The 14009-nt window shown below is 44.2% G+C and overlaps 1 protein-coding gene across 2 annotated transcripts in view; it reads right to left on the bottom strand.

Moving 5' to 3' along the window:
* ADAMTS12 (ADAM metallopeptidase with thrombospondin type 1 motif 12) overlaps positions 1-14009 on the bottom strand; it is a 362259-nt gene that overhangs the window by 115893 nt on the left and 232357 nt on the right. For both annotated transcript variants that reach the window (XM_066602471.1, XM_066602472.1), the window contains exons 8-10: positions 9539-9682; positions 6623-6767; positions 683-775 (exon numbers count right to left, since the gene is read on the bottom strand). In XM_066602471.1, the coding sequence (XP_066458568.1) occupies positions 683-775; positions 6623-6767; positions 9539-9682 (382 nt within the window). The remainder of the gene's footprint in view (positions 1-682; positions 776-6622; positions 6768-9538; positions 9683-14009) is intronic.

The raw sequence follows: 14009 nt of genomic DNA, 5'->3' as shown, positions 1-14009 counted from the left end.
TATTTATAGCCCCGATATATGTGATTGTATGCCATAAAGTTTCATATGTCTTCAACACATGTTTAAGCAATTATCTAGCAGCATCTTCAAGTGACAGAATAATAATCAGCACATTTTCGGTCAAGTGCCGCCCCTTCCTTCCTGCCGCCCTAGGCACTGGCCCATGAGTTATAATGAACACGTCCCTGACAGAAGGGCGCTCTTTAGGCATCTGTCAGGCACACATGGACAAGTGAGCATGTCCCAGTATATAGGGCCAACATACACACTGAATGCATTGTGAGCATAATACAAATATTTTGGTGCATTGAATTAGACCAACATTTCAAACATCAGTCTAAGTAAACCTTGCACCTGTGTAAGTGCAATAAATGTATTAAGAGGCGTAAGCTTCTAAGTATATTTGTCGCATCTAGTGGTACTTCAGTGATACCTACAAGCTGACGTAGGTTTCGGCAATAATTTAGGCCAGTTTCAGGTGTAAATTATAGTAAAACTGATGCGCCACAGCTGCTATTGATAAACCCCTGCATTTTTTCAAATACTGACAGAGTCTAGCAAAAACACTCAAACTCACGACTTCTTGATGCCACAATTCTGGCGGAAAAGGGATAATAAATACAAGTCTACCTTCTTTAGATGTGGGCTGCCATATACAGTAGGTGGGCATGATTCTAAGTACCTTATTGTCGCCACATCTGGTCCCGTCTGCTGTAGCATCAAGTTTGGATCTGCAGGAATCCTTCACTGAGCACCACAAGGTCTGGCAAACATTCTGCAAAGACGAAATATCAAGGCAAGCCATAAATACATGATCCTATGGTAGGTTACCCTCTACTGACCTGTACTGTCTAAAGGTCCATTTACAGTGACTTGCACCCTGCCGCTAGTATCGGTAATGGTAATTCATGCAGATCCATTCCATCAACCAGCATAACACGTCCGATTGATGGCAATATCATTTAGGCTGGCCATGAGCTGCCTGGGACCCTGACTGGTCACATGATAGCAGGGATACCACTAATCATTTTTGTAACACTAGCCCTGACCCATTACCCTAAAAGAGGCATGTACAATGATATATTATTATTAACAGCAGAAAATGCCGCACACAAGTCAGTTTATTTTAGGTTAGTGCTATATTGTTACCAGATCAGTTAACTAGAATGTAAAAAAAATGTATAGTAGCGGCGTTAGAGGGTGCAAAGTAATCCTACTGAGCTCCCTGCAGTGGTGCTTGGATCTGTACTAACTGTGGACGTGGATCCACTGCATCAACCTACCAGATATGTGATGACCCAATCCAGCAAGGCTGCCAGCTGATTCTTTAGCTTGCGGAGGTAGGATACCAGATGGCTGCAACCCAGTCCGGGGATGGGAACTAGGGAAGGTACCTAGCCCTGAGCTAGAATGAAGGGGAAAAAAGACTCTGCCTATAAGCAGGACGGACGTCCCAATAAGGACGACCCCGCGGTCTTCCTCTTGTTGCTAACTGACCCTGACAGGACAGAACACCTATATAACAAAAGACAGAACAGGACTAGGAAAAATAAAGAGACAGGAGAAGAGACATGCTTGCAAGGAAATGTGTGTGTGGAGGAATAAAGAAGAGTTGTTATACTGCATCATTGCTTGCTGCCACGGATTCTCTTTATTGGCTGTGCTGTTTTGGGGTCTAGCGATCCAGATCCCCTCTGTAGCTTGCACATGGTTGGTCCCACCCTGAGGGTTTGATGGAGTAGTGCTGTCCTGCACTTTATTACACGTGATGCTTGCAAGGAAACACAGAGGAACAGGCAAAGACTATAGACAGATGAATGCAAGAACAAACAGAATGACAAAGCACAGGAAACTGGATGCAAACAGCAGAACCAGGGGCTAAGCAGGAAGTCAGAGAGCAGAACTCACACCAACACTGAAGCACTGTCTGGACGGTCCAGGTCAGCTTTATAGGGCGGTGATTGGAAAAGGTGCATCAGCTGAGCTGAAGGCCCAGAAGCAATTAACCGTAGGAGTGCTGGAAGAGAATAATTATAAGCTCAGGGGACAGAGAGAGCAAGACGACGCCCATGTCTGCCAGACACAGAAGCAGAGGATTTAGTCTGAACAGTGCACCTAACAGTACCTCCCTCCCTACGCCCCCTACCCCTCCTGACAGTTCTCTGCAGAAATTCCTTAATCCGACGTGGGGCATTGATGTTCTCAGATGGCTCCCATGACATTTTTCATTATAATTGGGGCACACTGTGGGCTTTTTGTTATGATCGGGGGACTCTGAACTTTATTTTTTAATCAGGGGTACAATGTGGGTATTTTTTTTATAATCAGGGAACAGTGTGGGCATTTTTTTTATTATAATCACAGTGCATAGTATTAACATGCTGTTATTTTAATTAGGGAACACAGTGGGGCATTACTTTTAATCAGGGGGCACAGAAAGGGGTATTTTTTTTAACAATAAGTGGGCACAGTAGGAACATTTAAAATCATGGGCACAGTAGGGTTACTTTTTAGATTAGTGGCTCAATGTAAGCATTTTTTATTATAATCAGTGGCACAGTGTGGGCCTTTTTGTTATGTTCAGGGGCACAGTATGGGCATCTCTTATTATAATCAGGGGACTCTAGGCATTATTTCTAGTTAGAGTGCACAACATGTGCATTTTTTTATAATCAAGGGACACAGTTTGGGCATTATTTAGATCAGGGGGCATAGTGTGCCATTTTTTTCTTAATCAGGGGGCACAGTGTTGGCATTTGGCACTGCTAGAATGCTAATGCACTAAAAATAAAATAGAATACCAAAAGAGAGATGAAACTGCACTGTTGTTCGTGAGAAGTGGAGCTAGAGTAAAATGAGAAAATCAATTTTTATTAGGCTACACGTTACGGAGCTGGACAGACTCCTTTGTCACGCGCCATGCATTAAAAATAGAAACCTATGCCCCAATTTTCTATTACATCCCTAAGAGGTTTTTGATTACACTGTTATAGAGTTACTAGATGCAGGTCCCATATCCAGGACTATCGCATCTATTTGCCAGAGTGTAGCAAAGTTACAAAGATTGTTCTCATTACATAGCCAACACATTGATTTCATTGGGGACTGTGTAATGCTTCATTCACACTCTAGGGGTGCTGCAGGGGAATTGATCACCTGCCAATTTCTCTTAAAAGTTACAGCTAATCACTGGGATTCCAAGCAGCATCACACCCCATGATCAGTTTATAGTCAGAAGCCCATCTAAAAAAAAGACTACCCAATGTAGGGTAGTTGTTTTTCCCCAGACTTCTCCTACCTTCAGTTTTTGAGCTGGGAAGTAGCTGTTTAATAACATGTCAGCTATATAAGCTTTACTTTCCGTTATTTACTCATATGCTCCTCTCCCAAACTTCTCATAGGTCGTCCTGACAGTCACAAGGAGACGACCCTGCCCCTCTTACTGGGCAGAGACATGCTTGGTTGAATTCAGGTAGGGAGGGCTATCATGTCTTCTTAAGCAGAGCACCTAGAAGGTGAGTGAGAAGACTTATAAGGCCATGCATGCTCCTCTGGGAAATATATGTAAATAAGGAAGATGGAACAATTTCTCTACAGCGCCACCTATTGGATGTCCGACCCTTTATACAGGTCTTTGAAAAAACGATCGGGAATTGAAAACCAAGCCAGAATCCATACACAGACAGCTGTTTCAGGGTTTTTGCCCCTTATCAGTGTGCAGTAGGATCCTGGCTTGGCTGATGATTGAATTCAGTGACACAATAGAGATGTCTTGCGCTGTCATTGATCAGACAATGTATTTTTTTTTGTAATTTTTAGAATCTTTGCATAAAAAAAAATTAAAGTTGTATATTTTTAAGGCAGTGTCATATTTTTGGCATATTTTACGAATTTATCAAAATATACCTAATACACAATTTTTATACATTCTACATTAGATAAGTGCTGGTTTTGTTAGCTCTACTGCCTCGCCATTCCCAAGAAATGTACACTTTCCTAGACATCTCTATCTGGTAGAACGTTGGACCTCCTTTGGTCTTCAGATCTGCAGCAATTCATCGGGGTGTAGATTCCACTAGGGGATTAAATCCTTCTGTGGTAATACCGGCCCTTGCGGACAGGAAGCTTCTTGTAGTTTCTGTAAATTAGATGGAGGTGCTGACATGTTCTGAGCAGCTGGCAGGAAGAGGTCATCGATTCATGCTGACCTCTCATCAACATGGTAAAACAGATCCATCTGACCAGGTGATGGTTTTCCGCTACTCAGTGATACAATTTTTGTGCTCTATTACCTTCCTAGAGTCTCAAATTTCTGTTTCTCTTAGACACAATGGTGCTGGAACTGGTCGTCTACTCTTCTAGCCCATTCCCATTCCTGCTAAGGAATGATGAAGTGTGCGTTTAAACACATTAATTAGAGCACCAGCGTTGTATTTGGCTGCTCCTGACTGCAGCGCCTGCTCATCAGAACAATTACTGACATCCTCCTCTGACCCCTTTCAGTGACAAGTTGTTTCTGTCCACAAGATACCCTTTCGCTGGATGTTTTTCCTTGATCACGCCATTCTCGGTTTACTTTTCACACCGTTACACAAGAAAATCCCACAAGGTTGGCCATGAAATCCCAGCCCCGGATAGTCCTGCACCAATGACCGGGCCTCGTTGGAACTCTCTCAGATCACTGGATTTTTGCATCTAATGTGGATTCACACTTTAACTGATTCACGGAAAACTTGTGGCATGACTTTATGCCGCATTCCGGGGTCACGGAGAATTTCCATACTGGGGCCACTCAGTGTATATAAATATAGTAGAAGAGGATATCAGATGGGTTGGTATTGGACATCCATAACACTCAGACAGCAGTAATACTATCACACTAGTTAATCATTATCCCAGCATATCGGAGGCTACATACGTTTGCATTATTGTGATTAATGTGAGGCTTCCTGTCCCTAATGGCTGCAGTAATAGTATGGAAAGCCGTTAATCTGATTAAATAAACTGGCGTGAGCACCTTACTATGCAAATTACTGGACCGTAATGAAAAGCAAGCGTTTCAGTAATTTTTATCTCTCCCCGGCCTTAATTGTTATTTTTCAGAAATTGTGATAATGAGAAGTAAGCGGGAGCTGGAAACTTCCATTCTGCTAAAACAAATACAGTGAACGACTCATACTGGCCAATCACAGTAGCAGAGGATCCTCAGGGGATCCAGGCCCCCCTGAGGATGGACCCCAAAGATCAAGCAGAAGACAGCCACATTTGGAGGTGACTTTGGAGTGATCACTTCCCACTTGGGTCTAGTTCTTATGGGATGATCAGTAATTAATTACCTATTAGATATTATTGATGATCTGTTATGGGAACAAATCTTTTCATTATGGTCCGCCCATTTAAATATAACACGCCGCTTTTGAATTACAAATAGTACATATGGCCCCCACTTTATACAGCCCAGCTTTTCATACAGACCCCAGACCACATCCCTATCTATATAGACCAGATTCCCAACCATACAGGCCCCAGAGCAGATCCCCAGAACCGATTACAGACCCCAGGCTAGTATAGCAGCCTCCCACCCATCAGCCAATCCACATTGGGCAGTTAGGAAAAGCAAAAGTGATATAACTTTCTGTAAAGTTCCAAAGTTTCAGGATAGCAGATCTTAGATGAAGAGAGTAGATAGTGGCGCAGTACAAAGTGAGCAAAGCAGCTGGTTAGTGGACAGATCCTCACAGTTTCTAACTAGATTCCTGGATCTAACTTTGAAAGGAGAAAAGGTGCTTAGTGCAGGCTGAATATTTTCGGGGCCGTGGTGAAAAAACCCACATCAGCAGTATGGAGCAGAAAGGCAGCAGCACTTCAACCACCACCTTCAGGACGGGATTAGAAACCAGGCTTGTAAAGGACTTTTGCCTTCATAATCTGGATGCTCAATAAACGTCAGTTAGCTGTTACTCTTCCTGTGAACAATAATCGTTCATTCTAAATGCGAACTAACGACCGAACGACGAATGAGATTTGTTTGCTTCTCTTTCAACGTTCGGTTTCTGCAGGACTAAAAATGATTGTTCGCTTGTTCACTTGTCGTTCCGTTTAAACACTTCTTGTTGAGTGTTTCACATAGGGAATGTGAAACACTGGACGAGAAGTGAACGATATTCACTGAACGGATCAACGATGAATCTGCCTGTCTAAACAAGCTGCACGAGAGCGAACGAGCTGGTGATGACATCACTAGTTTGTTCGCTCATGCAAACTACGATCATGCTGTCTAAAAGGAGCAAACGTCATCATACCAGGGAGCAGAGACCTGCCCTTACTATAAACCACCAATCTTTCACTGCAATGCAGCCGGGTGGAAGATCTACCGTAAAAGCCATCATGCATATCTGGCACACTACACATTCATACAGACCTCAAACCAGACCCACATCTATACAGATCCCTGGTCAAATACCCATCTACACCGACCTCAGAGTAGATACAATCCCCAGACCAGACCCCTCCAGCTTATGGGTAGAAAGGTAAAAAGAAAACATGGTATGAAATCCTGCCACTCCAGTTTTGAGGTCACACCCCATGTACCTGAGCAGTACAGAGGAGCATGCAGACTCACATCCACTAATTCACAGAAGGTGGCATTGGGTCCGTACTGCAGTTGGCACTGGTGGTTGACGTCATACAGCACTCCTGGGGCAATTAATGGAAGCTTAAAATCCTTCTTTGCTGGTAAGTCATCAAGACAGGATCCCCACCCCCGACTGCAAGGGAAGGAAAAAAGCAAATCAGAGATCCTCTTGCGTTCTGGAGACTGTCAACTTCACAATGTAGTCTTCTACTGGCATATTTAGTTTTTATGTACCTGTAATAATTTTGAGTCCAATACATGGTTACACCCCCTTACATAAAAGTGTTGGGGCCTGGTGTAAAAGTCCAAAAAGTAGTTGTTTGTAGGTGTACAAAGAATAATACATATGCCACAAAATGTATAATATAAATAAAAAGACCTATCATTCTCCTCGAGCCTGCTTGTTGACAGTTACCAGGAAGTATTAGGCTGGGTTCACACAGGGCGGATTTGCTGCGGTTTTGCCGCGGATTGCCGTTGCATATCCGCACTGCGGCAAAACCGCTGCGTTTGCAGTGCAATGCAGCACAAATGAGTTTTGCAAAAAAGCAGTTCTCACAGGGCGGATTTTTTCCGCACAGCCGCAGTATGGAAATGCAACTGCGGCGCGGATTTCAAAGATGCAGCATGTCCATTCTTCTGTCTTTTCCGCAGCGCTTTTTTGTCCATAGACCTCTATGGATGCAGCAAAATCCGCACCAAAAAGTAAAAACGCTGCGGAAAAAAACGCTTGCAGATTTTTCCGCAAGAAAATCCGCAGGAAAATCGGCAAGCCAAAATTAACCTTTGAAGCAGTTTTGCCGCTGAAGCATTTCTTCTGCGGCAAAACCGCAACTGAGAAACCGCGGCAAAACCGCAGCAAATCTGCCCTGTGTGAACCCAGCCTTAGGAGATAGTGATTTTCAAAGTGCACCTTTAAAGGGGTTTTCATTAGGATAAGCCATAAATGTTTGATCTGTGGATGCTTTACTCCCAGGAACCCCATCAATCAGCAGAATAAAGGAGCCACAGCACTTTGCTGCAGTACCAACACAATGCTACTCTTGGCTATGTGGTTATGTCTGGTACTGCAGTCCAGCCTCTTCCATGTAAATTGGACTGAGTTGCACAGACGTATGGATCTGACCAACCCTGTGTTGAGAGCCTCAGTGTAGGGGCAATTGCCAAGTGCCTGGGAGTCGGACTGCCACCAATCACATTGATGGCTTATCACAATGATAAACCTTTAATGCTATATTTTGGAATACTCCTGTAAAGAGAACTTCCACTTGTTATCATTGTGTTGCGTTTAGGTCCAGAACTCAATGCTCATTAATTTCTTAATATATGTATTTTTTCTCATATAGAGCTGCACATTCCCTGCATAGACATAGATTAAACCATAATATTCTGAACTTCTGCAGTCACCACTAGGGGGAGCTCGCAGGTAGCAGAATGTTATCATGTCACTGTATTACTATATAGGAGATTACTGTATGCTGTGTTATTATAGAGTTCAATGTATAATCAGTGCACAGTAATCTTTTGCGCTCCCCCTAGTGGTGACAGCAGGTAGCAGAATGTTATCATGTAACTCTATGATTATACAGGAGATTACTGTATACAGATAGCCCCCGACTTGCGAACATTCAACTTACGAATTTTGCTAGATACGAACTATCTGTCCTGCACAGTATGATGTAATGTTATGGCATTACATCATACTGTGCAGGGACCGGACAGGCTTCTATCAAGCCTGATAGAAGCCTGTCCGGTCACATCGCGGTTGCTGGGCAGCTGGGGGCCTTCTGAAAGGCCCTAGGGCTGTCTATGCAGAGCGCCTAGCAAGCCGTGCGCTTGATAGGCGCTCTGCATAGGCAGCCCTGGGGCCTTTCAGGAGGTCCCCGGCTGCCTAGCAACCACACAGCGTCCCGCGATCTCATCGTGGGACGCTGTACGGGCCCCCTGAACGTCGGGTGCAGGCTGTTTCTTACAGCGGGCACCCGGCGGCAGCAGGTCCAACGAGCCACGCCACTCGTCAGAACTGTTAACACTTTAAATACCGCTGTCAGAGCGGTATTTAAAGTGTTAACAGTTCCGACAAGCGCCACGGCTCATCGGAACTGCTGCCGCCGGGTGCCCGCTGTAAGAACAGCCGGCACCCGACGTTGTATGGAGCGGGATCCACCCGCGATCCCCTCCATACAACCATTTGTTCGACTTGCGAACAAAACGGACTTGCGAACGGGCTCCCGGAACGGAACCTGTTCGCAAGTCGGGGACTAACTGTACTGTGTTATTATAGAGTACAATGTATATACAGTAATCTCCTGAGCTCCCCCTGGTGGTGACAGCGGGTAGCAGAATGTTATCATGTAATTCTATGACTATACAGGAGATTATTGTATACTGTGTTATTATACAGTACAATGCATATATAGTATATGGTAATCTCCTGAGCTTCCCCTAGTGGTGACTGCAGGTACTAGAATATTATTATGTAACTGTATGACTGTACAGGAGGTTACTATATACTCTGTTACTATAGAGCACAATGTATATACAGTAATCTACTGAGCTCCCCCTAGTGGTGGCTGTAGGTAGTAGAATATTATCATGTAATTATGATTATACAGGAGATTACAGTGTTATTACAGAGTTTATCTCTTGAGCTCCCCCTAGTGGTGATTGCAGGTAGACAGAATGTATCTATGCAGGCGATTTAGAGTTCTTTATCACATAAATAAAGCTCTGACTTCCATTAAGATATATTAAGAAATTCATCCGCATGGGATTTTTGGACCGATTTAGATAAAAAGGAAAAAAAATGGGGTCCAGTAAAAGACGTTTACTTTATGTCTGCAGCATTGGGCAGCTGACAGATTTTAATAGTGTGAAGGGCAAAATAAATCGTGAGTGACTTACTCTAAGAAACGTGTGATATATTCTTTGCTGCATGGTGACCAGGTCAGTGGCGAGGTGTCATACTGCAGCTGTCGGGACATGATGTACGGTTGTCCTCCTGCTGAATCACAATCGTTCCCTTGTCCATCATGCTGGATTCCAAAGCTGGATGAAAATCACAGTGAACATTCCAATACTGCCCAGAACCCTTAGGTCCCATTCATGCACATGTAAAAGTATTGTACAGTCTCGGGCTCGTGTATGAAGCCATCACCATACATGCCGTAAAACTCAAAATGCTAGTTTTCTAAATGAGTAAAATGGAACAATTATGGTCACATAACACACTGGGGACGAGAATTCTATTACTTTGGTTCCACAAACGTAAGTTTGCAAGCAGCTCTGTACACTGTAGATCCTTACACAACTATGCTGCAAGTTTCTGGGCTGTACAGCAGAAGTTGTCAAAACCACAGCCTCTCCACTAGCATCACTTCCTGCTCTGCAGCTATTGAAGTTGCTGCTTAAATTGTGTCTATGGCTGGGCGCACATGAATATGTGACGAAATGTCAAACATAAAAAGTCGCAAGTGGGAATTTACAAAAAAAAAGCCACTTTAAGGGCTCCTTCACACGGGCGCTTCGATTTTTGGTATGCCGGGTCACGGCCGCAGCATGGATGAAAATCTCATTAACGAGAGGCAGCTGTGACCAAGTCACAGCTGCATCTCCCATTTAAGCGCTCGTTTGGATGGCCCGGGTGCTGCGAGTATACGCCGCAGCCTGAGATACTGTCAGGCGGGGAGAGAGAGTTTAGCAATGGGATCAGGGGGGAGCTAGTGTGCTACTCTCCTGCTCCGTCCTGCCACCCTCCCTTTGCAGGCAGCCAGCAAGGGGCGGAGAGGAGGAGGGAAGGGGGAGGCAGTTTAGCAGAGCTGCTGTTAAAATCCCTCTCACCTCCCTTTTCCGGCAGCTCTCATAGGCTCCCATAGGAGTTTATGAGACTGGCCGGTGTATTCCGGCCGAAAAGATACGTCCAAAACTATCTTTTCTGGCCGGCGTAAAAACAGAGAGATGGAATACAGGAGTACAAGCCGCTTCAAACCGGCACGGGTTTCGAAGCTGCCTTTCTGCTGCGTAAATCTCGCAGAATTTCTGTGCGATCCCACTGTGGACATTCCATGAGATCTCTGTGGGATTTCCATCCCGTGGAAGTGCAGCCTTAGGCTTTCTGTGTTGCCCTTGTCACTTTTGTAAAAAGCGGGCAGGGCTTGTTGAGAAGGAGCATGGCCACCCCAGACCGACAAATGTATGTATATCTGCTGTATATTTCTGTGGAGCATGGGGGTGCTGATGTAGTGGCCCTGTATATACTAACCTGGCCCCCTCTATAAATGTCATTCATGTCATGTCTTTTGTAGATGCAAATTGTCTAGTCTCATGTTATGTGGGTTGCACAGCTGCAGCGTGTGATGGGTTAAGAGTTTGCAAAAGTGTGAGTGATGCATGCACTGTATCAATTTGTCAGTCACGTGGTATGAGTGAGATTATAAATGTGAGTGTTTTGGGTGTGACTGGGCCAGTCTTTTGCAATTCCATTGCTTCTGAGTTCCTGGAATTCCAGCCACATGGGAATACCATCAACTCCCGTGTGGTGAAGAATGGAGGAGGAAGAGAGGTTCCCCGTGTGTGCATGCACTACGGATAAAGAAAGAGGGAGTTCTTATTTATGAGAGAGAGCGTAAGCAACTGAAGGTGCATATGGCCAGGCATGCCGCAGAGGTACTCTCTAATTATTCTTCCTACGCGTCCTAATCTAGGGTATCACCTCGTAGAGGTACACCAGTTAATTTGCACACCTGGCTGTCCTGAAGTCTAGGATCACCGGGTGGAGGTACTCTCAAGTCTGTTTCATTACCTGCACTGCCAATTTTGTCTAAATTGTACTTTACATCTAGAACTTTTTAGTAAAGTTTTGCCAGGCCCTGACCATTCCCAGGGACCTGAGGTATGTTACCTTCTGTCTGCTACTCCCTTTATTTACCGCCGAGGGTCATTCCAGTGGGTAACGGAATGGTGGCATCACCCGTAACAACCCCTATCCCTGTCTGCAAGCTTATTGGGCATCCCTCTCCTAGGGGTGTCCGGAAGAGGCTCAGCATTGCCCTGGCCGAGGCTACGTACGTCTCTCTGAGGTACCGTATGCCACAAGGTGAATTGTTCACTGGGGACAATCTCATTAAGACCAGCGTTTAAAATGCCAGTCTTAATAAATTACCTCCTCTGTGTATTACCAGTATTATGTGCAGAGTGCATGCAGGAGGTGAGTAGAATAGGAAGTCTGTCAGATGCAGTTTTAGCCTATAGCTGCAGAGCAGGAAGTGATGTCACAGTAGGGGGTGTGGTTTTGGCAATTACTGCTGTACAGCCCAGTGACATGCAGTGGTTGTTCTGTAAGGACTTGTAGTGAACAGTGCAACTTGGAAACTTGCATTTGAAGGATCAGAGTAAAATAATTAAAGGGAACCTGTCATGTCCCAACAGCACCATAAACTAAGTTATGGTGCTGTTAGTGGATATGACACAGAGCCGGTTGAGGTATTTTTTTATATTCCCTTGCTCCAGCGGTGTTCCCCTCTGATGTCGGCACGAAGCACAGAAATCTGAGTCTCTTCAGAGTCCCATGCCCATGCTGTCCCATAGACTTGTTAAGGAGAGTGTGTGCATGTGTGCTACTTCAGAGGAGAATACTAATGAACCGCAGGGGCGGGTGAGTATACAAAATATATCAACCGACTCCCTGTCACCATAACTTAGTTTATGTTGTTATGGGGACATGACAGGTTCCCTTTAATGGCCCATTATGTTATATATCTGGTGGTGTGTGTGGGAGCTACGGCTCAGGCGCGAGCTATTGTCAAGTCCAAACTTGAAGAAAAGTGAAGCCGATGATGATAATTAAAAATGATGGTTTATTTTGAACTAGCAGGTAATGTGTTTAGACGTTTGAGGACTTGTCAGCTAAGGGCAGTAGTGAGACTACCCAATACTAACATTAGCTTTGGTCGACCAGTGTACCTATTCCACACCTTTCTTACAATGCCTTTAGAACATGGCACCCTGGTGTCCATCCCTGCTGAGGACCCCCCCTCAGAGTGCTCTGACTAGCTCTTTTTTTCTCTTCTTGCTTTATCTTGCTATGTTACATGACTCTTGTAGCTCCATTTGACTAAGGATGAAAGTGTACCTGGAGTTTCACTTTTAAGCCACATTCATACAACCATATTACTGTTGCATTTAGCGCCGGTATTAGAGATGAGTGTCCTATCCTGAAAGTAGGTCTACTGACCCGAACTCAAAGCATCAACTTTAGTGATGTCATAAGTTCTGGTTGGTAGACCAGTGGTCGGACTGGGACACTCATTTGTAATATGGGCGCTAAAATGTGCCCTTATTACGATTGTGTGAATTTGGCCTAAAGGGTTTCTCCATGACAACAAAGTACCTAGAAATGTACTTCTTCCTTTCCAGTTTATAGAAGTTTAGTTGGGGCTGGGGGTGTCTAACGTCTGAGATCCGACCACTGATGAGGACAAGTAGCCCTTAGTTCTTAGCTGCAGAGAGTTAATTTGAAGATGCCACAAATAACCGCTTGTTCTCAACAGCCTCTCATCCCAGAGATCGAACCCCATCATACTTACTTTGATAAGGTTGCTATGAAACAACCCTTTTAAATATACAGACAGCCATAGAAAACAAACTTCTTGAAACTATATGCAAATGAGAAATAAATTCTGCTTCATAAAAACAGTTTGAAGGAAACGTCCAGATTAAGTGTCGGATCAGTGACACTTCTCTACACTAATAACGCTGGATGTTGATATAAATTGGAAATTATAGGTTACGGATATTTTATTAGATTATCTCTGTTAATGTCAAGAAATATCCGACTGAAATCTAACTCAATGATAACAACCAGAACCCATTTATTAGGCTGATTGATTAAGGAACCAATCAGATATCAGGACATATATTATCATTTATGGTCATCAATTATTTCTCCTCAGATCTCATATACATTAATTACAGATTGAAATGATGGTATAAAAATAGAAGGAAAATGTTCAGGCTCTGGGGAAAATGCAAAACATTGGTAAATAACATCTCATATCTATCTATATAAAAATAAATCTGGTTATTTGTATTGCGCCAACTTATTCCACTTTCAGGTAATTTATTTATTACCCCCCAACCAAGCTGGGTACTCATTTTACCGACCTCAGAAGGATGGAAGGCTGAGTCAAGCTTGAGCCGCCTACCTGAACCATGGGAGGATTGAACTTGTAACTTTTACGTGTGCTGCTGGGATCTGTAGTTCTAAGCTTCCTATCAGCACAGCCCTCACAGGGTTAATTGATTGGGCTGGCTGGGTGTGGTTCTTCCTTCTGGCAAATCTCCTGGGTCTGTGCTCACATATAAACCCAGCTCCTGG

The sequence above is a fragment of the Eleutherodactylus coqui genome, chromosome 5, assembly GCF_035609145.1.
Source record: "Eleutherodactylus coqui strain aEleCoq1 chromosome 5, aEleCoq1.hap1, whole genome shotgun sequence".
Taxonomy (NCBI): Eukaryota; Metazoa; Chordata; class Amphibia; order Anura; family Eleutherodactylidae; genus Eleutherodactylus; species Eleutherodactylus coqui.
Note: the sequence above shows the minus strand (reverse complement) of the source record. Positions and strands in the feature narration are given on the sequence as shown.